Raw genomic sequence first — 27,248 nt, forward strand, 5'->3', positions numbered from 1 at the left:
TGAACTCACAAAACGTGAGACCATGTCCTGAGCCGAAGTTGGAGGCTTAACCAATTGAGCCACCCAGGCGCCCCTAGTTATGACTTTTAATAGTATACTTCACTTAATTCAATATCAAAATAAATAGTTTCAATATTTAGTCAATATAAAACATTGTTTATGTTCTCTCTCTCTCTATATATATATATTGGCTAACATATTAAGGTTTTGCACACCTGCGCGGTCTTCCTTACAGCACATCACCTACGAACTATTAGGACACATGCCTGCCGTATTTGGGACTGAAGCCTCGCTGCACACGCCTTTTAATAAATTATTTAAAAAAAAAAATATTTTCCCCCCTCCCTTCACAGAACATGCCTTAAAAAAAAATATTTCCCGTTGTCTTTTTGCTCTACATCATGGTGACCGCCACAACTCGGTCTCCTAATGAACTTTAAGTTTTGCTTTGAATCCACGTATAATCTTACGAAGACATCCAGACCACAGCAAGGTCCTGAACGCCCTTGGGCTAGGTGGCTAGAGCGTTTGTCGACGGGGGCGGAGCCTATGGTGACGTAGGCCGGGAAGCCGCGGGGCGGGGGGCGGGGCGGCGCGCTCCCGGAAGTGGCGCGTTACGTCGCTGTGCGTGCAGGCGGCTGCGTCGGGCTGCAGGAGAAGATGGCGGTCTCCACAGGTCGGTTCCCGGGCTGGGCTGCCTGCTTTCCCACTCCAACCCGGCTCTGCCCCTCCGCCTGCTGCTGGCGGCCGGGCACTGATCGTGTGGGAGAATCCAGAGTGCGCCTTCTCGGACACCGTGCTACCCGTGGAGCGAAGCCCGGGAGCTGGGAGGGTCCGGGCGGGTCGGGCGCCGGCGCCGAGGGCCCGGGGCGGCCGTCGGGGGTGGCGGGTCGTGCTTGCGCGTCGGCCGCGCGCCCGCGAGCTGGGGGCGGGGTGGCTCCGGCGCGGGCGCACACGCAGGGGCTAGCGGGTGCGGGTCAGATCGCTGAGCGGAGGGCAGTGTGGGAGGGAGCAGAGGAGGCCCAAGGTGGGCAGTGTCAACCTCGGGCACGGAAGGGTTTCGGGTAAGGGGCGTCCTGGACCGAGGGGGGTCCCGTTCTGTTGGACTTGCCTTTATATGGGTGGAGGAGGAGAGGACTAAGAAGAGGACTGTTGCTGTTTGTAATAAGGGAGAAATGATGATCATTCTTACCTGGCTGAATACGTGTTGTTATTTTTATTCATTTAAGGGCAAAAGTGTAGTGCAAGAAAAATAAAACCATAGAGCAAGAAAACGCCAATTTAAGAAGTGGTTTGTTTCTTAGACTGTTCAACTCCTCTCTTCGTACTGTGTTTGGTTTCCAACGAGCACAGACTTTGAAGTTAAATATTAATACTGAGATTTTCGAAACTTGACCATTTTACAATATGTTAAAATGAAAATGTTAAGTTTTACTACTTAACGTCTGATCTTTCATTTCTCCTAATTACAATTGAAACCAGGCTATAGAACAGTGTGATTTAATATTTCATGCCATCATTGCATAATAAAACAAAATTTTAAATGTATATGTGCTAAAAAGTGGAAGGTTGCAGTGTATGTTCTTGGAATTTGTAAGGTTATACCTTGGGATACATTCAGTATACATTTTAATGGAAAGTTATGTCTTTTAAGTCTAATCTTTAATGTGTACAGGTGTCATAGGTGATAGGATCTTTACCAGTTTTAGCATTGGGGAGTATTTCGGCATACTTGAAGTATTAGCGAACTAGTAAAAACAAGGATTATTTTAAAAATGAGATTTTAGTGTTACAACTTTATTGTACTTGCTGTCGGAAATCCAGCGTGCTTGCGAATGGGGCCATATCCCTCTTGTTGTGCTTGGTACTATGGGTTCTTGAAAATTTAGTAATAAAATGGTACATTTTAATTTGATAGTTTTCATTTTGTGGATTGCATTGTTTATTTAAACATGTCCCCCCCCCCCCCCAACATTATACATATGAGAGTGTGGAAATATTTTGGAAAGAACACATATTAGTTGTTACTGGTGGCAGATACTTTTCGTTATCCACTTTCAGTTATCTTTTACAGAAGTCGAATATAAGTTATAAAGATGTTGGTGATTGTTGGCACATTTCCTTATACATTGGAAGCCTGTATTTTCTAGTTTATATTTCATCATCACAATTGTTATATTTTCATCCTGTTTCAGATTTATGAAATATGATACCTTAGCATAACTAATAAGGATGTATTTTAGGCATTTGAGGTTTTTTCCATGAAATTTATTTTGAAACTATTGCTAAAAACTTGTCTTGGTCAATTTCAGTATTCTGTTTATTCATTTTGTATGCCTTACATAATTCACAGTATTGTTGAACTGAGAGGAAGACGAGTGCAGAAGCAGCTTTGGACTTTTTAAATTATACTTTCTGTTAGCTATACTTTTGTATTCTTTGTGGGGAAATAGTACCTGTATATTTGTGAAATAAATATAGCTTAAAATTTAAAATGAGATGAGCTAGGTCATGTAATAATGTACATGTTTTGGGGTGCTTGGCTGGCTCATTCTGAGGAGCATGGGATTCTTGATCTAGGGGTTGTGGGTTCGAGCCCAATTTTGGGCATAGAGATTATAAGAAAAAAATAAACTTTGAAAAAAAATCATTAAAGAATAATATACATGTTTTTTATTTAAGACAAAATAATCTTGATAAAAATAGTTATTTGCTAGGCTAAAAAGAAGAGATAGCTGACAAATATTTTTGATCCTTATTAAGGCATTATATTTTAATGTACATTATCTAAGTCATATACTTTTATCCTTCCTCTTACTAGAAGAAAAATTGGGGAGAAAATTCCAGCTAGCCTGAGATTTTTAAGCTGAAACATACTTTGCCGTACCATTTGATCCTCTTTTATTTAAGAGGGGAGGGCACAGAGGGGAAGAGAGAGATTCTTTCTTTTTAAGTTTTATTAAAAAATATTTTTTTAAAAGTTTATTTATTTATTTATTTATTTATGAGAGATAGAGACAGCATGAGTGGGAGAGGGACAGAGAGAGAGGGAGATACAGAATCCTAAGGAGGCTCCAGGCTCTGAGCTGTCAGCACAGCTGACATGAGATCATGGCCTGAGCTGAAGTTGGACGCTTAACCATCTGAACCACCCAGGTGCCCTGGAAGAGAGAGAGAATCTTAAGCAGGCTCCAGAGCAGAGCCCGATGGGGGCTCAATCCTGGGACCCTGGGATCATAACCTGAGCCAAAATCAAGAGTTGGATGCTCAACTGACTGATCCACCCAGGTGCCCTTGGTCTTCTTATTTTGCAGACGAGAAAAATGAGGGCTAAAATATTACAAGATTTTATACAGTTGGTTAGTGACGGATTCAAGGTTAAAATTTGCGTTTTTGTTTTTATTTTGTTCTCAGTCCTGTGTTCTTTCTGTTATGAGGAACTGTGCAGTTTGAAATATTCCTCAATCATGAATCTTACTCCCTTTTAGGCTTGAGAGTGGCTTTCACACTTCTCTTTCTAGCAGAATCTTTGTTTCACACTTAGATGTTTCTTGTGGATGGAAGTTGGGCTGTGGTGGAGACCCACTGGCTAGCTCCCCCGTTTCCAAGAGGCAGAGTCACCTTTGGAGGTCAAGAGGATTTCATTGGACATGGCTTAAGAACCACTACTTTAAGGGATAGAAATTTATTAGTACATTTAGTACCTTTGATTCAGAAATTTAATTAGATCCCACTACTAATAAAAGAGTTACTGTTAGATGAAAAAGCGCGTGCCACACTTTCTTAAAAAATAAATTGAAAATTGTAGGATAATTTTAATTTTGCAGTAAAGTTGTGAAGATAGTGCAGAGAAGATTGTACATGGGAGTACCTGATGTTCATTTTCTGTCTCAGGATCCCATCCAGGATACATTGTTAAATGAAAATTTAAAATTTCTTATCACTTAAAGAAGTTGTGGTTTATATATACAATGGAATACCACTTGGTAACGAGAAAGAATGAAATCCTGCCATTTGCAACAACGTGGATGGAACTGGAGGGTATTATGTTAAGTGAAATAAGTCACAGAAAGATATTATATGTTTCGCTCATATGTGGAACTTGAGAAACTTAAGACCAATGGGAGAAGGGAAGGGGAAAAATAGTTTCAAACAGAGAGGGAGACAAACCCATAAGAGACTCTTTTTTTTTTTTTTTAATTTTTTTTTTTCAACATTTATTTATTTTTGGGACAGAGAGAGACAGAGCATGAACGGGGGAGGGGCAGAGAGAGAGGGAGACACAGAATCGGAAACAGGCTCCAAGCTCTGAGCCATCAGCCCAGAGCCCGACGTGGGGCTCAAACTCCCGGACCGCGAGATCGTGACCTGGTTGAAGTCGGACGCTTAACCGACTGCGCCACCCAGGCGCCCCCATAAGAGACTCTTAAATACAGAGAACAAACTGAGGGTTGATGAGGACGTGGGAGAGGGGGAAATGGGTGATGGGCATTGAGGAGGGTACTTGTTGGGATGAGCACTGGGTGTTGTGTAAGTGATGAATCTTGGGAATCTGTCCCCGAAACCAAGAGCACACTGTATGTTAGCTAACTTGACAATAAATTATATTAAAAAGATAAATAAAAAATAAAAAAGGAAAAAAAATAAAATTTTTCATCACTTGAGTTACACTAGTGGGGTTCTAATCTCTGAATGCAGATGATTGTAAAATATCTTTAAATAACGAGAGACTCAGAAAAGAACGGAATATTTTTGTCTTTGATAGTAGGTCTGTGTAAGCCATAAGGTTGAAAAACGAAACGATAAGTAAAACTTACTACCTTCTTCAGAAGTGGGCAGCATTGTGTATACTGGAACAAGAACTGGATTAGCAGTGCTTTAATTCCACTGCTGCCTCTGACAGATTAGTGTGGCATGCTAGGCATGCCACTGAATCTCTTAAACCTTGCTTTCCCCATCCCTTCTGTGAAAGGTTGGACCACATGATTTTGTTTTCCCTATCTTCAAGATGATGATATGCAGGCAGAACTTGGGAGTAGCATCAGAAGAGGTGTGCATGGTGTGTAAATCATAACAGAACCTGGGACCTGGACAATATAAGAGCCAAATTGTAGTAGTCTAGTACATTTCCCTCTTGAGACTTTAACAACTGGCTTGATAGATTTTTCTGTGTCTGTTAGCAACCTGGATCCTCTTGATACATGTTTGTTTTTGACAATATGATTAAATCGTACAGCCTTTGCTGTACGTGCATTCATCCCTTTGCACAATACTGCAGGATGGTAAAAATGACCATGCAGACTGAGACTGTTCAAAGCAATCTTACTAAGAAAAACTGTTAGTCCGTGACCTTTGACAATGTTTGCTTAGATATGAAAAACTCTTTGTGGTTATAAGTATTTAGGAAAATGAAAAAAAATAGTAAAACTAATATTTGTTCAGTACTGTAATTTAAAAACGAGACGTTAAGAATTGGAATGTTTTATTTGTAAAAAATTTGTCAAGAGTAGTTTGAACAGTGCTTGACTTTTTCTTCTCATTGTACACTTACGATGTGGAGCAAGCATCTTTTCTGTGCTTCGATAATTGTCATACTCCTCAGTTTGAATCACTTCCAGTATTTTATCCTTTGTGCTTTCGATGTTGGAAGTAATCTCAGATTTCCTTTATTGTGAAGTTTTTCACTTCCTGTGGAACATTGCCATCCTTTTCTTGTAACTGCCTTCCTCATTTACATCCAGAAGCCCCCATTCACCCAGTTTGGGTGTTTGCTCATCTAGAGTCTTCCCAACACTTCCAGTTGCGTGTTTTTTTCTATAACTGCATTTACATTTGATTCACATTTCACATCAGTGTTACCAGTTTTTTCTTTGCTGCACTTTGATCTTTGTTGGCTAATTTATTTTTCTGGCTATTTTTATAGAATGTCACATGGGTTTACTACTGGCACACTACTATGAGCTTTGCTGTCTGTATGTGACTCACAAATGTGCAGGGACCCATCACCAACTGACTTTGAAAGATGTGAAGCGATTGGCCACTGGTTAGGATGCTCACCTATTATTTACATAGTGATTTGTGGACTGGGGAGCTTGCAACAGAATTTGTACTTAATGTGATTACTCATGGTTAGGGGACTGTGCTAACTGAAGCTTCATCCGTGATGTTGGGGGACTGGTAGTATTTAAACCATGCTGACTGAAAGCCATACAAATGGAAACTATGAAAAGGAAAGATTATCCTTAGTGGAAACATCCACTTGACCGATTACTTGGGGAGCTGTTTGACACAAAACTTCAAAGTGGATATGTGAGGCTTGTAGACTAGAATAAATGGAATAAAGTTCAGTGTTCAAAAGTTTATTTCAAGTGTATTTGACTTTTTTAAAAGGAATGAATGTTTTATATAAATAATTTTTTTCTATGTTTTATATTAGAGAGAGAGAGAGAGAGAGAGAGACAGAGCATGAGTGGGGGAGGGGCAGAGAGAGAGGGAGACACAGAATCCGAAGGAGGATCCAGGCTCCGAGCTGTCAGCACAGAGCCCATTGCGGAGCTCTAACTCATGAACAGCGAGATCATAACCTGAGCCAAAGTCGGACGTTTAACCGACTGAGCCACCCAGGCGCCCCAAGATGTTTTTATAAATAAATCTTTGAGATAATATGGTAAGACAGTCCTACAGTTGTAGGACTGGGTTTGGGAGTGATTTATTCTTCTTTACAAAGTCGTAGCTGATTTGTATAAAAGCAAATGTTATATTCAGTTTAAGTTAGAACTCAGCAAAGTTTCGGATCACAGGAGAGAAAGCCTGTGTAGGTCTTTACATATGTTGAAATAATAATTGTAATGGAAAGCACATTATGGATCATCTAGGCTTCACTTTATAGATGAGCTATGGAAATTTAGATAGGAAATGACTTTCTCAAGATTACTTAGCTAGATGTTGAGTCCAGAGGTAGTTTCTTGATTTCAGGTTCTTTGATAACTGGTTCTGTATTGCACTGTATAAACGTTGTTTGCTTTCATTTTGTGGGAACCTAACAATGTGATTTCATAAATAAATACCATTAGGATGAAGAGAAGACAGTTGATAGGGTCTAATGACATTGTAAGTATTTAACGCTACATGTTTTAAGATGTAAATGATTGTGTTGAAAGAATAACAAAAAATTTAAGAACACTGATATGTGTGTTTTTTAAATGTTTATTTTTGAGAGAGTGTGAGCATGAGAGGAGTGGGGGAGGGGCAGAGAGAGAGGACAGAGATTCTGAAGTAGACTGTGTGCTGACAGCAGAGAGGCAATGCAGGGCTTCAACTCTTGAACCTTTAAGATCATGACCTGGGCCAAAGTCATATGCTTAACCAATTGAGCCACCAAGGCGCCTCAAGAAAATTGATATTAATAGCTAAATCTCATTATACGTTTACACAGATTTTTTTGTGAGCACAAATTTGGTGTTGCAGGCAAATGATTCTTAATGATTCTTTTATTGATTAATGATTCCCTTAATGATTCTTTTATTTTTTCCCCCCTTCTCCCATGGCCTTCTCTTAAGTTTCTCAAGATCCACATAGGAGTGAAAACATGGTCTCTGTCTTTCTCTGACTGGACTTATTTCAGTTAGGATAATACCTTCTAGTTCCATCCACGTTGCTGCAAATGGCATGATTTCATTTTTCTCGTTGCCAAGTAGTATTCAATTGTATATATAAACCACGTCTTCTTTATCTGTTGTTCAGTTGATGAGCTTTAAGGCTCCTTCCTAATTTGGCTATTGTTGAAAGTGCTGCTATAAACATTGGGGTACAAGTGCCCCTATGCATCCTGTATCTCTTGGGTAAATTCCTAGCAGTGCTATTGCTAGGTCATAGGGTAGATCTAGTTTTAATTTTTTGAGGAACCACCACACTGTTTTCCAGAGTGACTGCACCAGTTTGCATTCCCACCAACAGTGCAAGAGGGTTCCTGTTTCTCCACATCCTTGCCAGCATCTGTTGTTTCCTGATTAGTTCATTTTAGCCAGCCTGACTGGTGTGAGGTTGTATCTCAGTGTGGTTTTGATTTGTATTTCCCTCATGATGAGTGACGTTGAGCATCTTTTCATGTGTCTGTTGGCCGTCTGCATGTCTTCTTTAGAAAAGTGTCTATTCATGTCTTCTGCCCATTTCTTCACTGGATTATTTGTTTTTTGGGTGTAGAGTTTGGTAAGTTCTTTATAGATTTTGGATACTAACCCTTTATCTGATATGTCATTTGCAAATATCTTCTCCCATTCCGTTGGTTGCCTTTTAGTTTTGGTGATTGTTTCCTTTGCAGTGTAGAGAGAAGGTTTTTATCTTGATGAAGTCCCAATAGTTGATTTTTGCTTTTAATTCCCTTACCTTTGGAGATGTGTTGAGCAAGAAATTGCTGCAACTGAGGTCAAAGAGGTTGTTGCCTGTTTTCTCCTCTAGGGTTTTGATGGTTTCCTGTCTCACATTTAGGTCTTTCATCCATTTTGAGTTTATTTTTGTGAATGGTGTAAGAAAGTGGTCTAAATTCATTCTTCTGCAGGTTGATGGCCAGTTCTCCCAGTACCATTTGTTAAAGAGACTGTCTTTTTTCCATTGGCTACCCTTTCCTGCTTTGTCAAAGATTAGTTGGCCATACATTTGTGTATCCAATTCTGGGTTCTCTATTCTATTCCATTGGCCTATGTGTCTGTTTTTGTGGCAGTACCATACTGTCTTGATGATTGTAGCTTCGTAGTAGAGGCTAAACTCTGGGATTGTGATGCCTCCCTCTTTGGTTTTCTTTTCCAATAGTACTTTTTCTTTTTCAGTAGTACGCCAATAATTAATTTGGGGTCTTTTGTGGTTCCATGCAAATTTTAGGATTGTTTGTTCTAGCTCTGAGTAGAATGCTGGTGCAATTTTGATTGGGATTGCATTGAATGTGTAGATTGCTTTGGGTAGTATTGACATTTTAATGATATTTATTCTTCCAATCCACGAATATAAAATGTTTTTCCATTTCTTTGTGTCTTCTTCAATTTCCTTCATACATTTTCTGTAGTTTTCAGCATATAGATCTTTTACATCTTTGGTTAGGTTTATTCCTTGGTATTTTATGGTTCTTGGTGCAATTGTAAATGGGATCACTTTGTTGATTTTTCTTTCTGTTGCTTCATTATTAGTGTATAAGAATGCAACTGATTTCTGTACATTGACTTTGTATGCTGCAACTTTGCTGAATTCATGTATCAGTTTTAGCAGCCTTCTGATGGAGTTGTTTGGGTTTTCCACGTAGAGTATCATGTCTTCTGTGAAAAATGAAAGCTTGACTTCATCTTTGCCAATTTTGATGCCTTTGATTTCCTTTTGTTGTCTGCTGATGCTAGGACTTCTGACACTATGTTAAACAGTAGTGGTGAGAGTGGACATCCCTGTTGTATTCCTGATCTCAGGGGGAAAGCTCTCAGTTTTTTCCCATTGAAGATGATGTCAGCTCTGGGCTTTCTGTATATGGCTTTTATGATTTTTAGGTGTGTTCCTTCTATTCCAGCTTTCTTGAGGGTTTTTATTAAGAAAGGATGCTGTATTTTTCAAATGCTTTTTCTGCATCTATTGACAGGGTCATGTGGTTCTTATCCTTTCTTTTATTAATGTGATGTATCACATTGATTGATTTGCGAATATTGAACCAGCCCTGCAGCCCAGGAATGAATCCCACTTGATCATGGTGAATAATTCATTTTATATGCTGTTGAATTATATATATTGGGATGTTGGCCTGTAATTCCCCTTTTTTGTGGGGTCTCTGTCTGGTTTGGGAATCAAGGTAATGCTGGCTTCATAGAATGATTCTGGAAGTTTTCCTTCTGTTTCTGTTTTTTGGAACGGCTTGAGAAGGATAGGTATTAATTCTGCTTTAAACATCTGGTAGAATTCCCCTGGAAAGCCATCTGGCCCAGGAATCTTATTTGTTGGGAGATTTTTGATTACTGATTAAATTTCTTTACTAGTTATGGGTCTGTTCAAATTTTCTATTTCTTTCTGTTTGAGTTTCGGTAGTGTGTGGGTGTCTTAAGAATTTGTCCATTTCTTCCAAGTTGCCCTGTTTGGCATGCAGTTTTTCATAGTAGTCTCTGATAATTGTTTGTATCTCTGAGGGATTGGTTGTAATAAGTCCATTTTCATTGGTGATTTTTATCTATTTGGGTCCTCTCTCTCTCTCTTTTTTAATGTTTATTTTTGAGAGAGAGATGGAGTGCAGGCAGGGGAGGGGCAGGGAGAGAAGGAGACACAGAATGCCAAACAGGCTCCAGACTCCGAGCTGTCAGCACAGAGCCCAATGTGGGGCTTAAACCCATGAACCGCGAGATCATGACCTGAGCCAGAGTCATGGCTCAGACGCTTAACCGACTGAACCACCCAGGTACCCTGGTCCTCTCTCTTTTCTTTTTGAGAAGTCTGGCTAGGGGCTTATCATTTTTTTTTTTTCCCCCAAAAAAACCAGCTCTAAGTTTCATCAATCTGTTCTGGTTTTTTTGATTCTATATTGTTTATTTCTGCTCTGATCATTAATATTTCTCGTCTTCCTCCGGTCTTGGGGTTCCTTTGTTGTTCTGCTTCTTGTTAGGTGTACTGTTAGATTTTGTATTTGGGATATTTCTTGTTTCTTAAGATAGGCCTGGATTGCAATGTATTTTCCCCTTAGGACTGCCTTTGCTGCATCCCAAAGGGTTTGGACTGTCATGTTTTCATATTCATTTGTTTCCATATATTTTTTAATTTTTTCAATTGCCTGATTGACCCATTCATTCTTTAGTAGGATGTTCTTTAACCTCCATGCATTTGGAGGTTTTCCAAACTTTTTCCTGTGGTTGATTTCAAGTTTCATAGCATTGTGGTCTGAGAGTGTGCATGGTATGATCTCAATTCTTGTATATTTATTGAGGGCTGTTTTGTGACCCAGTATGTGATCTATCTTGGAGAATGGTCCACATGCACTTGAGAAGAATGTGTACTTTGCTTTAAGATGAAAAGTTCTGAATATATCTGTCAAGTCTATTTGGTCCAGTGTATCCTTCAGGGCCATTGTTTCTTTTTTGAATTTTCTGTCTAGATGGTCTGTCCGTTGTTGTAAGTGGAGTATTAAAGTCCCCTGCAATTACCACATTCTTACCAATAAGATTGCTTACGTTTGTGAGTAGTTGTTTTATATATTTGGGTGCTTCCGAATTCATTGCATAGACATTTAAAATTGTTAGCTCTTCTTGATAGATAGACCCCATAATTATTATCTAATGCCCTTCTTCATCTCTTGTTATGGCATTTAGTTTAAAATCTAGTTTGTCTGATATAAGTATGGCTACTCCAGTTTTCTTTTGACTTCCAGTAGCATGATAGATCTCCATCCCCTCACTTGCAATCTGAAGGTGTCTTCAGGTCTAAAATGGGTCTCTTGTAAACAGCAAATAGATGGGTCTTGTTTTTTTTATCCATTCTGATATGCTATGTCTTTTGATTGGAGCATTTAGTCCATTTACATTCAGTGTTATTATTGAAGGATAGGGATTTGGAGTTGTTGTGTTATCTGTAGCTTTCATCCCTGTAGTGAGGTCCCTGGTCCTTTGTGGTCTTTGCAACATTCCACTCACAGAGTCCCCCTTAGGATCTCTTGTAGGGCTGGTTTAGTGGTGGTGAACTCCTTCAGTTTTGTTTGGGAAAACCTTTATCTCTCTGTCTATTCTGAATGACAGGCTTGCTGGATAAAGGATTCTTGGCTGCATATTTTTCCTACTTAGTACATTGAAAATTTCCTGCCACTCCTTTCTGGCCTGCCAAGTTTCAGTAGATAGGTCTGCTACTACCTTTAGTGTCTGTCCTTGTAGGTTAAGGCCCATTTGTCCCTAGCTGCTTTCAGAATTCTGTTTGTGTTTTGCCAGTTTCACTGTGATGTGTCATGCAGAAGATCAATTCCTGTTATGCCTGAAGGAGTTCTCTGTGCCTCCTGGATTTCAATGTCTGTTTCCTTCTCCAGATTGGGGAAGTTCTCAGCTGTCATTTCTTTAAGTACACCTTTTGCCCCTTTTTCTCTCTCGTCTTCTGGAACTCGTATGATACAGACATTATTATGTTTCATTGAATCCCTTAGTTCTCTTAATTCTCCCTTCGTGGTCCAGAAGTTTTTATCTTTTTCTCAGCTTCATATTTTTCCATAATTTTATCTTCCATATCACTTATTTTCCCCTCTGCCTTTTCAGTCCTCACTGTCACTGCCTCTAGTTCACTTTGCACCTCATTTACAGCATTTTTTAATTCATCATGACTATTTTTTAGTTTCTTGATCTCTGCAGCAGTGGATTCTCTGCTGTCTTGTATGCTTTTTTCAAGCCCAGTGATTAATCTTATGACTAGTTTTCTAAATTCTTGTTCAGTTATATTGTTTATATCTGTTTTGGTCATTCTTTAGCTGTCATTTCTTCCTGGAATTTCTTTTGAGAATTCTTCCGTTTTGTCATTTTGGCTAGTTTTCTGTCCCTTATGTGTTTTAAAAGCTTGTTACATGTCCTGCTCCTGCAAACACTACTATATTAAAGAGGGGTCGTAACACTGTCCAGGGCCTGGCCCTTCAGGAGCTGTTTTTTAGAGTGTGTTACTTGCTCTCTGTTGTTTTGACTCTGGCTGCTTTATCTCCTTACTCGTAGTGATGGTTTGGACCCTCCACCAGGTGTGCTTTGAGTTGTTCGTGGAAGTAGTCCTGGAAAAGAAAACAAACAAACAAAACAGAAAAAAACCCAAAACACCAGCTATAGCAGAACAACAGGGTGAGGCTGTTCTTGATAGAAGAGGACTTATCCCTTACAAAGAGAGACATGACAGGGGCAGGGAAATAGAAAGGAAAACAAAATTGACCAGGCAGAGAAACTAAACGGCTTAATGCAGAGAGAGAGAGAAAGGGGGGGAGGGAGAGGGGAAATAAAGAAGGAGGTGTAGAACAGGCGTAAAGGGATAGATTGAAGGTGTCTGCTCAAACAAACCAACAACCAGAATAACCAGACTAGAGAAGGGAAGAAATAAGAAGGAGAAAAGGAAGGAAATTACATAATAATTGTCCAATAATTAAATGAATAAATGTAAAACCACTGGGTGCCTTGGAAGCGGTGGCAGTGCTGGTTTGGAGGAGGGGCTGTCTGGTTCATCAGCGTCAATATAGCTCCAGGAGAACCACAGTTAGCTTAGCACACGCGGAGGGGTGTGCGGAGGGGCGTGGTTTGGTGTGGCGGGTCCCGCTGTCCCTTCCCTGAGGCCCCAGCTTGGTGATGGGGGGAAAAAATGGCGACTCCACGGACTGGGTGTCCTACAGCACTCTGTTCAGGCCATGGTCGCAGTGCCGCGGGCGCTGTCCAGGCCGTTTATCCCGCTCGGACGACTCCCGTGCCTCCCTGGTGCTCGGCTGGGATTCACATGCCGATGTCTTCAAGGAGCCCGCTCCCTGCGCCCGGCTTTTAGCCTGATACATGGCCTGGTACATGGCTTCTGGCTGGCGGTCGCAGGCAGGGCTGCTTGCCTTTGAACGGCTCAGCCCCTTCTTCCCACGGCACTCCAGGGCAGGGGACCGCTCTCTCCCACCGCGGGCTGGGCCTCCGAACTAGTTCCCGAGCCCCGGGCTGGCCCCCCTTCTCCCCAGGTGCACGAACAGGGCAGGGCGGCCGGCCCCAGTCCGGAGGAGGCCCCGCAGTCAGGGGTCGGGTCTTTGTCGCCGGGTTGGTGGTTTTTCTCTGCCCCAGATACAGTCCTGTGCTTCCCCAGCCTCCGTTCCTCTTCCTTTGTCTCTCTGCAGAAGGGGATCCCGCCCCTCCGTGCCTGTGCGATTTGGTTAATCTTGCAGTTCGCACTCGCCTACCTATGGCCTGCCAGTCTGTCCCCGTGGGCCCCCAGAGAGGTCTTTGTCACTCTGGAGCCCGGACTCTTGGAATTCAAAGTCCTTTGGCCTCAACACTGCTGTGTTTGAGGGACGAGGGCACTTCGGGTCCCCCTGCTGCTCCGCCTTGTTGGATCTCCACTTCTTCGTTTATTCTAAAGAAAATGTCCTTTCCTACTTCTGGAATAAACATTGTTAGCTGCTTTCCTGGAGAATATTAAGTAACTAATATATTCTCCCTTGGTTTACCTATCTTACTGAGCTGTCTATAGTGTATCTGAGCAAAGACTTCTCTAATAACTCACTGCATTGTATTTGAATCTTGAATGTATCTGCTTTCATGGTTGTCTTCACTGACAGAGTCTGTATTCCAGAAGGTTTTCCACCTGTATTTGAAGGTATAGTAGAGATGCTTCAGATGTATTATATCTGATTTGAAATTTTTTCAGATGTTTTTATTTACCGTGTTTCATCACTTCTAAGACACATTTTAATGTCCGAAATAGATATATGTCATATAGTTTAATGGTAGTATTTTTTAATTAAAGAAAAATTATTTATCAGGACACCTGGGTAGTTCAGTCAGTGAAGCGTCAGAGTCTTGATTCGGCTCAGGTCACGATCTCACGGTTTGTGAGATCACACTCCTTGTCGGGCTCTGCGCTGACAGCATGGAGCCTACTTGGGAATCTTCCTCTCCCTCTCTCTCTGTCCCTTCCCTGTTTGCCTGCCCCCTTTCTCTGAAAGTGAAGAAATAAGCTTTTAAGAAAAATTTATTTTTTGAGAGAGAGGGTGAGTACAAGTGGGAGAGGAGCAGAGGGAAAGGGAGAGAGGTTTTTTTTTTTTTTAAGTTTTATTTATTTGTTTTGAGAGAGAGAGGCTTGATCTCACAACTGTGAAATCACGATTGTGAAATCAAGAGTCACTCATTTAACCACCTGAGCCATCCAGTCTCACCTTTAGTTTCTTAATAATGGTTCATCATATAGTTTATGCTATCTTAGATTTGATGAAAGAAAATATTTAAAGTCTATTATAAAACATTTAGTGAGGTGAATATATACCAGATTTTAAAGTACAAGGTTCTACAAATATGTTAACATGTGTTCTCATTTCTTTAAAAAAAAATTAAAAAAAATTTTTTTAAATGTGTATTTATATTAGAGAGAGCAAGAGCACACGGGCAGGGGAAGAGCAGAGAGGAAGATACAGAATCTGAAGCTCGATCCAGGCTCTGAGCTGTCAGCACACAGGCTGATGCGGGCCTCCAAGTCACAAACCATGAGATCATGACCTGAGCTGAAGTCTGATGTTTACCAACTGAGCCACCAAGGTGCCCTGAAAGGAATTTTTTTTAATGTGTATTTATTAAAAAAGTTTTTTTTAAATGTTTATTTTCTTTTTGAGACAGAGACACAGAGCATGAGAAGGGGAGGGGCAGAGAGAGAGGGAGACACAGAATCTGAAGCAGGCTCTAGGCTCTGAACTGTCAACATAGAGCCTGACGCAAGAGCTCGAACTCATGGACTGCAAGATCATGACCTGAGCCGAAGTCAGACACTGAATCAACTGAGCCATCGAGGCGCCCCAATATGTTATTTCTTAATTGAATATTGAGAAATTGTTATAAATTTAAACTTAAGTATATTCTAGTGAAGTAATTTTTTAAAATTAAATTTATTATTTTTTAAAATTTATATCCACATTAGCATATAGTGCAACAATGATTTCACGAGTAGATTCCTTAATGCCCCTTACCCATTTAGCCCATCTCGCTTCCCACAGTCCCTCCAGTAACCCTCTGTTTGTTCTCCACATTTAAGAGTCTCTTATGTTTTGTCCCCCTCCCTGTTTTTATAATATTTTTGTTTCCCTTCCCTTATGTTCGTCTGTTTTGTATCTTAAAGTCCTTATATGAGTGAAGTCCTATGATATTTGTCTTTCTCTGACAAATTTCGCTTAGCATAATACCCTCCGTCCAGGTAGTCGCAAATGGCAAGATTTCATTCTTTTTGACTGCTGAGTAATACGCCATTGTATATATATACACCACTTCTTCTTTAGCCATTTATCCATTGATGGGAATTTGGGCTCTTTCCATACGTTGGCTATTGTTGATAGTGCTACAGTAAACATTGGGATGCATGTGTTCCTTTGAAACAGCATACCTGTATCCCTTGGATAAATACCTAATAATGCAATTGCTGTGTCGTAGGGTAGGTAGTTCTGTTTTTAATTTTTTGAGGAACCTCCGTACTGTTTTCCAGAGTGGCCGCACCAGTTTGCATTTCCCACCAGGAGTGCAAGAGATCCTCTTTCTCCGCATCCTCCTCGCCAGCATCTGTTGCCTGACTTGTTAATGTTAGCCATTCTGACAGGTGTGAGGTGGTATCTCAGTGTGGTTTTGATTTGTATTTCTCTGATGATGAATGATGTGGAGCATTTTTTCATGTGTCGGTTGGCCATCTGGATGTCTTCTTTAGAGAAGTGTCTCTTCATGTCTTTCACCCATTTCTTCACTGGATTATTTGTTTTTTGGGTGTTGAGTTTGATAAGTTCTTTATAGATTTTGGAAAGTTACTCTTTATCTGATATGTCATTTGCATATATCTTCTCCTATTCCATTGGTTGCCTTTTAGTTTTGTTTTGTTTTTTTTTCTTTTCAACGTTTATTTTATTTTTGGGACAGAGAGAGACAGAGCATGAACGGGGGAGGGGCAGAGAGAGAGAGGGAGACACAGAATCGGAAACAGGCTCCAGGCTCTGAGCCATCAGCCCAGAGCCCGACGCGGGGCTCGAACTCACGGACCGCGAGATCGTGACCTGGCTGAAGTCGGACGCTTAACCGACTGCGCCACCCAGGCGCCCCTGGTTGCCTTTTAGTTTTGCTGATTGTTTTCTTTGCTGTGCAGAAGTTTTTATTTTGATGAGGTCCTCATAGTTCATTTTTACTTTTGTTTCCCTTGCCTCCGGAGATGTGTTGAGGAAGAAGTTGCTGTAGCCAAGGTCAGAGAGGTTTTTGCCTGCTTTCTCCTCGAGGATTTTGATGGCTTCCTGTCTTATGTTACGTTTAGGTCTTTCATCCATTTTGAGTTTATTTTTGTGTATGGTGTAAGAAAGTGGTCCAGGTTCATTTTTCTGCATGTCACTGACCAGTTTTCCCAGCACCACTTGCTGAAGAGACTGTCTTTATTCCACTGGATATTCTTTCCTGCTTTGTCAAAGATTAGTTGGCCATACGTTTGTGGGTCCATTTCTGGGTTCTGTATTCTTTTCCATTGATCTGTTCTTGTGCCAGTACCATACTGTCTTGATAATTACAGCTTTGTAATACAGCTTGAAGTCCAGAATTGTGATGCCTCCTGCTTTGGTTTTCTTTTTCAAGATTGCTTTGGCTATTCGGGTCTTTTCTGGTTCCATACAAATTTTAGGATTGTTTGTTCTAGCTCTGTGAAGAATGCTGGTGTTATTTTGATAGATATTGCATTGAATATGTAGATTGTTTTGGGTAGTATTGACATTTTAATTGTTCTTCCTATCCAGGAGCATGGAATATTTTTCCTTTTTTTTGTCTTCAATTTCTTTCATAAGCTTTCTATAGTTTTCAGTGTATAGATTTTTCACCTCTTTGGTTAGATTTATTCCTATGTATTTTATAGTTTTGGTACAATTGTAAATGGGATCGAATCCTTGATTTTCCTTTCTGTTGCTTCTTTTTTTTTTTAAATTAAAAAAAATTTTTTTAATGTTTTATTTATTTTTGAGAGAGAGACAGAGTACGAGCAGGGGAGAGGCAGAGAGAGCAGGAGACAGAATCCACAAAGCAGGCTCCAGGCTCTGAGCTGTCAGCACAGAGCCTGATGCAGGGCTTGAACTCACAAACTGTGAGATCATGACCTGAGCCAAAGTCGGATGCTTAACCGACTGAGCCACCCAGGCGCCCCTCTGTTGTTTCATTTTTGATGTATAGGAATGCCATCGATTTCTGTGCATTGATTTTATATCCTGCGACATTGCTGAATTCATGAATTGGTTCTAGTAGTTTTTTTGGTGGAATCTTTTGGGTTTTCCATATAGAGTATCATGTCATCTGTGAAGAGTGAAAGTTTGACCTCTTCCTGGCTGATTTGGATGTCTTTTATTCCTTTGTGTTGTCTGAGGCTAATACTTTGGATACTGTGTTGAATAACAGTGGCGAGAGTGGACATCCCCGTCTTGTTCCTGACCTTAGGGGGAAAGCTTTCAGTTTTTCCCCATTGAGGATGATATTAGCACTGGGTCCTTCATATGGCTTTTATGATCTCGAAGTATGATCCTTCTGTCCGTACTTTCTTAAGGGTTTTTTTTTTTTTCAAGAAAGGATGCTGTATTTTGTCAAATGCTTTCTCTGCATCTATTGAGAAGATCTTGTGGTTCTTGTCCTTTCTTTTATTGATGTGATGTATCACATTGATTGTTTTGCGGATATTGAACCAGCCCTGGATATCAGGTATAAATCCCAGTTGCTTGTGGTGAGTAATTTTTTTTAATGTATTGGTGGATACCATTGGCTAATATCTTGTTGAGGATTTTTACGTCCATGTTCATCAGGGAAATTGCTCTTTAGTTCTCCTTTTTAGTGGGGTCTTTGTCTGGTTTTGGAATCAAGCTCATGCTGCCTTCATAGAAAGAATTTGGAAGTTTTCTTTCCATTTCTATTTTTTGGAACAGCTTCAAGTGAATAGGTGTTAACTCTTCCTTAAATGTTTGGTAGAATTCGCCTGGAACACCATCTGGCTTTGACTCTTGTTTTTTGGGTCATTTTTGATTACTGATTTGAATTTTTTACTGGTTGTGGGTCTCTTCAAATTTTCTATTTCTTTTTTAGTTTTGGTAGTTTATATGTTTCTAGGAATTTATCCGTATCTTCCAGACTGCCCATTTTATTGGCGTATAATTGCTCACAATATTCTCTTACTGATTTTATTTCTGCTCTGTTGGTTGTGATCTCTCCTTTTTCATTCTTGATTTTATTTATTTGGGTCCTTTCATTTTTCTTTTTGATCAGACTCACTTGAAGTTTATCAGTTTTGTTAATTCTTGAAAGAACCAGCTTCTGGTTTCATTGATCTATTCTACAGTTTTTTTGATTTCAATGGCATTGCTTTCTGCTCTAATCTTTATTATTTCCTGTCTTCTGCTGGTTTTGGGTTTCATTTGCTGTTCTTCCAGCTCTTTAAGGTGTAAGGTTAGGTTGTGTATCTGAGACTTTTGTTCCTTCTTTAGGAAGGCCTGGATTGCTATATACTTATCTCTTATGACCGCCTTTGCTGTGTCCCAGAGGTTTTGGGCTGTGGTGTTATTATTTTCATTGGCTTCCATGTGCTTTTTTTTTTTTTTTAATGTTTGTTTATTTTTGACAGAGGCAGAGCATGAGTGGGGGAGGGGCAAACAGAGAGGGAGACACAGAATCCGATGCAGGCTCCACGCCCTGAGCTGTCCCAGCACAGAGCCCGACACGGGGCTCGAACTCACAGACTGCGAGATCATGACCTGAGCCGAAGTCAGAAGCTCAACAGACTGAGCCACCCAGGCGACCCCCATGTGCTTTTTAATTTCCTCTTTAACTTCTTGGTTAGCCCATTCATTCTTTAGTAAGATGGTCTTTAGTCTCCAAATATTTGTTATCTTTCCAAATTTTTTCTTGTAGTTGATTTTGAGTTTCTTAGTGTTGTGTTCTGAAAATATGCATGGTGTGATCTTGATCTTTTGTACTTATTGAGGGCTGATTTGTGTACCAGTATATGATCTTTTCTGGAGAATGTTCCATGTGCACTTGAGAAGAATGTGCATTCCATTGCTTTAGGGTGAAATGTTCTGTTATATATCTGTTAAGTCCATCTGGTCTGTGTGTCATTCAAAGCCATTGTTTCCTTGTTGATTTTCTGTTCAGATGATCTGTCCATTGTTGTAAATGGGGTATTGAGGTCCCCTACTATTATGGTATTATTATCAATGGGTTTCTTTGTGTTTGTGATTAATTGATTTATGTATTTGTGTGCTTTCACATTTGGAGCATAAATGTTTACAATTGTTGGGTCTTCTTGGTGGATAGACCTCTTAATTATGATGTAATGCCCTTCTTCATCTCTTTATTTTTAAGAGTGATAGAAGTACGGCTACTCTAGCTTTGTTTTGTCGACCATTAGCATGATAGATGGTTCTTGATCCCCTTACTTTCAATCTGAAGGTGTCTTTTGGTCTAAAATGGGTCTCTCGTAAGCAGCATATAGATGGATCTTACTTTATTATCCATTGTGTTATTATCCATTGTTTTGATTGGAGCATTTTGTCCATTGACGTTTAGAGTCAGTACCTAAAGATACGAGTTTATTGCCATTATGTTTCTTGTAGAGTTGGAGTTTCTGGTGGTGTTCTGTTCCTTTCTGGTCTTTGTTTCTTTTGGTCTCTTTCTGTCTCTCTTTTTTTTTTTCCCTATCTTTTCTCCCCTCAGAGAATCTCCTTTAAAATTTCTTGCAGGGCTGGTTTAGTGGTCACCAATTGCTTTAACTTTTGTTTGTCTGGGAGGCTTTTAATTTCTCCTTCTATTTTGAATGACAGCCTTGCTAGATAAAAAATTCTTGGCTGCATATTTTTCCTATTCAGCACATTTAATATCACCTGCTACTCCTTTCTGGCCTGCCAAGTTTCTTTGGATAGGTCTGCTGCAAACCTGATCTGTCTTCCCTTGTAGGTTAAGGACTGTTTTTCCCTTGTTGCTTTCATGATTCTTTCCTTACCTGAGTATTTTGTGAATTTGACTGTGATATGCCTTGCTGATGGTTGGTTTTTGTTGAATCTAATGGGAGTCCTCTGTGCTTCCTGGATTTTCATGTCTGTGTCTTTCCCTGGGTTAGGAAAGTTTTCCGCTATGATTTGTTCACATAACCCTTCTAACCCTTTTTCTCTCTCTTCATCTTCTGGGACCCCTATGATTCTGATGTTCCTTTTTAATGAGTCACTGATTTCTCTAATTCTTTTTTTCTTTAAATTTTTTTTTAATCTTTATTTTTGAGAGAGAGAGAGAGAGCGAGAGCGAGTGGGAGAGGAACAGAGAGAGAGGAGCACACAGAATCCGAAGCAGGCTCCAGGCTCCTAGCCGTCAGCACAGAGCCCGACACGGGGCTCAAACTTACGAACCATGAGATTATGACCTGAGCCAAATTCGGACACCCAACTGACTGAGCCACCCTGGTACCCCTGATTTCTCTAATTCTTAAATTATGCTCTTTTGCCTTAGTCTCCCTCTTTTTTTCTGCTTCAGTATTCTCCATAAGTTTGTCCTCCATATCGCTGATTCAGTGCTCTGCCATATCCATCCTTGCTGCCGTGGCATCCATTTGAGATTGCAGCTAAGTTATATCAGTTTTTATTTCATCTTGACTAGCTTTTATTTGTTTTATCTCCTCAGAGAGGGATTCTAATCTATTTTTGACCCCCGCTAGTATTCTTATTATTGTGATTCTAAATTCTGGTTCAGATATCTTGCTTGTAGCTGTGTTGGTTAAGTCCCTGGCTGTTGTTTCTTCCTGCTCTTTCTTTTGGGGTGAATTCCTTCATTTCGTCATTTTGAAGGAAGAAAAGGAAGTAATGACAAAAATATTAAAATTAAAAAATTAAAAACAACATGAATACACACAAAAATCAAGTAAATTATGCTAGATCCTAGGTGTGTTTTGGTCTGGTGGTTGAAAGGAACTTGATAGATTAGAGAAAAAAGGGAAAAAAAGGGAAAAAAAGGAAAACGTTGAAAATTTGAAAAATTAATACAGTGAAATAGAATAAAGTGAAATGATGGAAGCAAAATAGAATTTGGGAAAATTGCCAAAAAGCAAACAGTATAGTAGAAAAAAAATATTTTTAATAAAAATTGAAAATAAAAATAAATTTTGTCTCTTTCTATATTTAAGTAAAAGAAGAAATGAAAGAGAGAGAAAAAAAGAGAAAATTTAATAGATGGACAAATGAAATAAGATTGAAATTACACCGTTTTCCCCTAGAAGTCAAACCATGAAGCAATTTATAGTCTGTAAACTAAGCAGGCAGAGAGAAGTTGGGCACAGCTTAGTGAAACGGCTCTGTTCTCCACTAGATGGCGCTGCTTAGCTTACTGAGGTGTGTAGTGCCGCTTTGTAGGTGTTTTTGTGCATGCGCGGGAGGGGTGAAAATGGCGTCACCCAGCTACCTAGTCTCTAGTATCTGAATGCTGTTCTCCGTGATCAGCAGTCAGGCACGCGTCCTTTGTTTCCAGCGTTTGTCTACTCCCTGCTTTTAAATTGTCCGTGACCAAGCTCTCAGGTTGCTAGGTGGCACCTCCCTCCTGAATTTTACGTCTGAGTAGGCTGTGTTTCCTGACCCCTCACTTCTGAGGGACTGTGGCTTTGTGCTGCTCAAACTTCTGGGGGCGGGTCTCACTGAGCAATGGCTGGGTGCTGGCTGCACCCAGGAACGTTCTCGGGACTGTGCTGCTGCTGATGCCCAGAGACTGCGGCTGGGTGCCTGCCTGCCCCAGGAAATGTTCACGCGATCGTGTAGTGGTAGCGTTTCAGGGATTGTGACAAATCTCAACACACATCTGGCACCTGGCTTCACTCTTACTGACCTTGTTTCAGCACCAGCGAATGTGGTTGTTTTCCAGGGTCTGCTGGCACCTTTGCCTGTTCAGGGGTTGTAAAGCCTCTACCAAATGTCTTCCCAGCAGGGGAACTGCCTCTTCCTGTGTGGCCCGAAGACTCTTGGACCTCACTCTGCTTCTGGGGATTTCCCCTTCCCACCAGAGCATTGGCACGTATGGAGCTGCGGAGTTTCAGACTCTGCGCTCTCTCTGTTTATATAGTCTTAGTGGAATTTAAACCCTCTCCTTTCTCTGTTCTCCAATTTTAGTTCATTCCCTGTGGCTGTTTTTCCAATTTTCCACTTTTTCTCCAGCTGCTTTTGGGGGGAGGGGTGCTTTTCCCGTACTCTCTGCCCGTCTCTGTCCTTTCTTCGCAAGCAAAAACAACTCCCTGCCCTCCGTGGCTTTTCTCTCCCCCAGTTCACTTCTGCACCGCATACTTGCTGAGTTCTGTGGTTCAGGTTGTGCAGATTGTTGTGTTAATCCTGAAATCAGTTTTCTAAGTGTACAGGATGGTTTCATGTTGATATGGCTGTATTTCATGGATATGAGACGCAAAAAAAACTTCCATGGTGCTCCGCCATCTTGGTTCCTCCCCTTTAGTGAAATCATTTTTAATCTCCTGCAGTTTCTTGAAATAGAGACAAAAGTTAAAATTACTGTACATGATAAGTCTTTATTTCAACAAAAGAATATTCTTATTTTTGGGTCGCCTGGGTGGCTCAGTAGGTTAAGCATCTAACTTTTGATTTCGGCTCAGGTCATGATCTCATGGTTCGTGAGTTCTAGCCCTGCTCGGACTCTGTGCTGGCAGTGTGGAGACTGCTTGGGATGATTTCTCTCCCTCCCTCTCTCTCTCTCAAAAACTAAACAGAATATTTTGATTATTTCTGAGACTTATCTGTAAATATTTTTAATATTAAATCAGTATTTGTGTCAGCTCATACTGTCTGATGAATATTCAGTTCTGAAGTGTTCTAAATGTAATTTATATGCCTTGATGTCAGTAATTCTGTATTCTTGATCTTTTTGACATCATTCTTGTTGATAGTATTTATAGTGGGTTGTGATTGTTGGTTTTGAAAAGCTAGTGGGGTTTATAGGCCCATTTACAATTGTGGGATGGGTTTTCCTGAGCAAAGAAGTGTGAATAAGGATTAATGATTCAGTCAGATTTGTTCCTTTGCTGAATGGATGGTCAGAGATAATGAATGGTGAGGCCTTCGCAGCTAGGAATTCCACTGATGGTTGCCTGGAAGAGACAGTAAGTATACCTCGTACAAAATACAGGTTAATAAAGTGATCACACTGGATGATTTCATTTACTTTTCTAAAGTATTCTGCTGTTAATAACATTGTAAGGTAAAAAGGCCTAGTGAATTTAAAGCCCCAGTTGTAGCCTATCTTTGGGTCCATATTGATGAACATATGAAAGTTTCTGTTAAATATTAGCAATGTGTATGTGTTACTAGATTTGTTTTTTCGTTTATACAGTTAATATAATTCATGTACTTTATTTTTTTTAAGTTTTTGTTTTAATTCCAGTTAGTAAATGTACGGTGTTGTATTAGCTTCAGGTGTACAATGTAGTGATTCAGCAATTCCAAATGTCACTTGGTGCTCATCACAACAAGTGCACTCCTTAATCCCCATCACTTATTTCACCCATCCCACACCCACCTCCCATCTGGTAACCATCAGTTTGTTCTCTATAGTTAAGAGAACTTGATTCTCTGTTTCTTGGTTTCTCTCTCCTTTTTACTTCCCATTTGCTTGTTTGTTTCTTGTTTTTTTAAAAAAATATTTATTTATTTTTGAGAGAGAGGGAGAGAAAGGGGGGAGGGGCAGAGAGAGAGAGAGAGGGAGACACAGACTCTGAAGCAGGCTCTAGGCTCTGAGCTGCCAGCACAGAGCCCGACTCGGGGCTCAGACCCACGAACCATGAGATCATGACCTGAGCCAAAGCCGGAGGCTTAACCGACTGAGCTACCCAGGCTCCCCTGCTTGTTTGCCTCTTAATTCCACATAATAAGTGAAATCATATGTTATTTGTCTTTCTTTGACTTGTTTTGCTTAGCATAATACTCTCTGGCTCCACGTTTTTGCAAATGGCAAGACTTCTTTTTTATGGCTGGATAATACCACATTACCTCTCTCTGTCTCTCTTTTACATTTTCTTTATCCATTTATCAATCGATGGATACTTGGGCTACTTCCGTATCGCAGCTGTTGTAAATAATGATGCTGTAAACATAGGGGTGCGTGTATCCCTTTGAATTAGTGTTTTTGTATTCTTTGGGTAAATACCCAGTAGTGCAATTGCTGATCATAGCGTAGTTCTATTTTTAACTTTTAGAGGAACATCTGTACTGTTTTCCAGAGTGGCTGCAGCAGTCTGTATTCCCACCAACAGTGCAAGAGAGTTTTTCACCATATCCTTATCAACACGTGTTTCTTTTGTTGCCAATTTTGGCCATTCTGACAGGTGTGAGGTGATATCTAATTGTACTTCTGATTTGTATTTTCCTGATGGTAAGTGATTTTTGAGCATCTTTTCATGTATCTGTTGCCCATCTGTATGTTTTCTTTGGAGAAATATCTCTTCATGTCTTCTTTCCATTTTTGTCTAAGTTTATTTATTTTGAGAGAGTGTGGGGGAAGGGCAGAGAGAGAATCTCAAGCAGGCTCTGCACTGTCAGTGCGGAGCCCGACTTGGTCTCCATCCCACCAACCGCAGGATCATGATCTGAGCCGAAATCAAGAGTCGTAAGCTTAACTGACTGAGCCATTCAGGCACCCTCTTCTGTCCATTTTTAAATTGGATTACAGAAAAGTCTTGGTTTACAAGCATAATTCCTTCTGGAAAGATGCTTGTAATCCAAAGTCTTCATATATCAAAGCAAATTTCAAGAACCATTGGCTCAGTTGTGATTGATTATGTGACGTTCAGTGTCATGTACTACTTGTATTGCAAGACATTGCTCGTTTATCAAATTAAAATTTATTAGAAATGTTTTCTTGTCTTGCAAAACACTTTGCAGAACAAGTTACTTGCATTCCAAGGTTTTACTGTATTTGTTTTTTGGGTGTTGAGTTTTGTTAAGTTATTTTGTATATTTTGGGTCCTAACATTGGTTACGCCATTTGCACATATTTTCTCCCATTCCATAGGTTGCCTTTAATTTTGTTGATTGTCTCCTTTGTGCATGGAAGGTTTTTATTTTGATGTTGTCCCAATAGTTTTTGCTTTTATTTCCCTTGCCTGAGGAGACATATCTAGAAAAAAGTTGCTACAGCCGATGTCAAAGAAGTTACTACCTGTGTTCTCTTTTAGGATTTTTATGGGTCCAGGTGTCACATTTAGGTCTTGAATCTATTCTGAAATTATTTTTGTGTATGGTGTAAGAAAGTGGTCTAATATCTTTCTTATGCATATTGCTGTCTAGTTTTCCCAGCACCATTTCTGGAAGGGACTTTTTTTCATTGGATATTCTTTCCTGCTTTGTCAAAGATGAAATGACCATATAGTTGTGGGTTTATTTCTGTTTTTCTAATTTTGTTGGATTAATCTATGTCTATTTTTGTGCCAGTACCATACTGTTTTTGATTAGTATAGTTTTGTAATATAACTTGAAAACTTAAATTGTGATTCCTCCAGTTTTGTTTCTCTTTTTCAAGATTGCTTTGGCTATTCAGGGTCTTTTGTGGTTCCATACACATTTCAGAATTGTTTGTTCTAATTCCATGAAAAATGCTGTTGGTATTTTGATAGCGATTGCACGTAGACTGCTTTGGGTAGTATGGACATTTTAACAGTGTTTGTTCTTCCAATCCATGAGCATGGGATGTCTTTCTGTTTCTTTGTGCCATTTTCAATTTCTTTCATCAGTGTTTTATAGTTTTCAGAGTACAGGTCTTTCACCTCTGTGGTTAGGGTTATTCTTAGGTATCTTATTTTTGGTGCAGTTGTAAATGGGATTGTTTTCTTAATTTCTGTTTCTGCCGCTTCATTATTGGTGTATAGAAATGCAACAGATTTCTGTACATTGATTTTGTTTCTTGTGACATTACTAAATTCATGTATTGGTTCTAGCAGTTTTTTGGTGGAGTCTTTCAGGTTGTCTTGATAGAGTATCATGTCATCTGCAGATAATGAAAGTTTTATTTCTTCCTTTCCAATTTGGTTGCCTTTCATTTCTTTTTGTTGTCTGAATGTTGTGGTTAGGACTTCCAGTACTATGTTAAATAACAGTGGTGAGAGTAGGCATCCTTGTCTTGTTCCTGACCTCAGGGGGAAAGCTCTCAGTTTTTCTCCATTAAAGATGATGTTCGCTGTGGGATATAATTCATGAATTTGAAAATGATTTTATATAATATTTTAAATGTATGATGTAGTTACCTGAATATATGCCAATTTGAGTTTTTGCACTTCTAAACTACTTTTCCACCTGCCCTTCTCATCTTTGTCCTTAAACAGCAAATCACTTCAAAACTTAGTGGCTTCAAACAGTGATTCGTTCTTTCTCATGATTTCTCATCGACGAGGTGGTTCTGCTGGTCTCACATGATGATGGGCTGGGCCTGTTGCCCAGGTGCCTTGATTCAATTAGGAGGGCCATTCTCTGGCCTGGTTGGCTTCTTCATATCCTAGTAGTGTCGTAATTGGTGGTTGGCTCCCAAGAG

The 27,248-nt window shown here is 40.0% G+C and overlaps 1 protein-coding gene across 1 annotated transcript in view; it reads left to right on the forward strand.

Moving 5' to 3' along the window:
• The first annotated feature begins 603 nt into the window (after positions 1-603).
• Positions 604-27,248, forward strand: part of UBE2V2 (ubiquitin conjugating enzyme E2 V2) — a 60,271-nt gene continuing 33,626 nt past the window's right edge. The window contains exon 1 of the mRNA XM_043601037.1: positions 604-676. Coding sequence (XP_043456972.1) covers positions 661-676 — 16 coding nt within the window. The 5' untranslated portion in view covers positions 604-660. The remainder of the gene's footprint in view (positions 677-27,248) is intronic.

The sequence above is a fragment of the Prionailurus bengalensis genome, chromosome F2 (assembly GCF_016509475.1).
Source record: "Prionailurus bengalensis isolate Pbe53 chromosome F2, Fcat_Pben_1.1_paternal_pri, whole genome shotgun sequence".
NCBI lineage: Eukaryota > Metazoa > Chordata > Mammalia > Carnivora > Felidae > Prionailurus > Prionailurus bengalensis.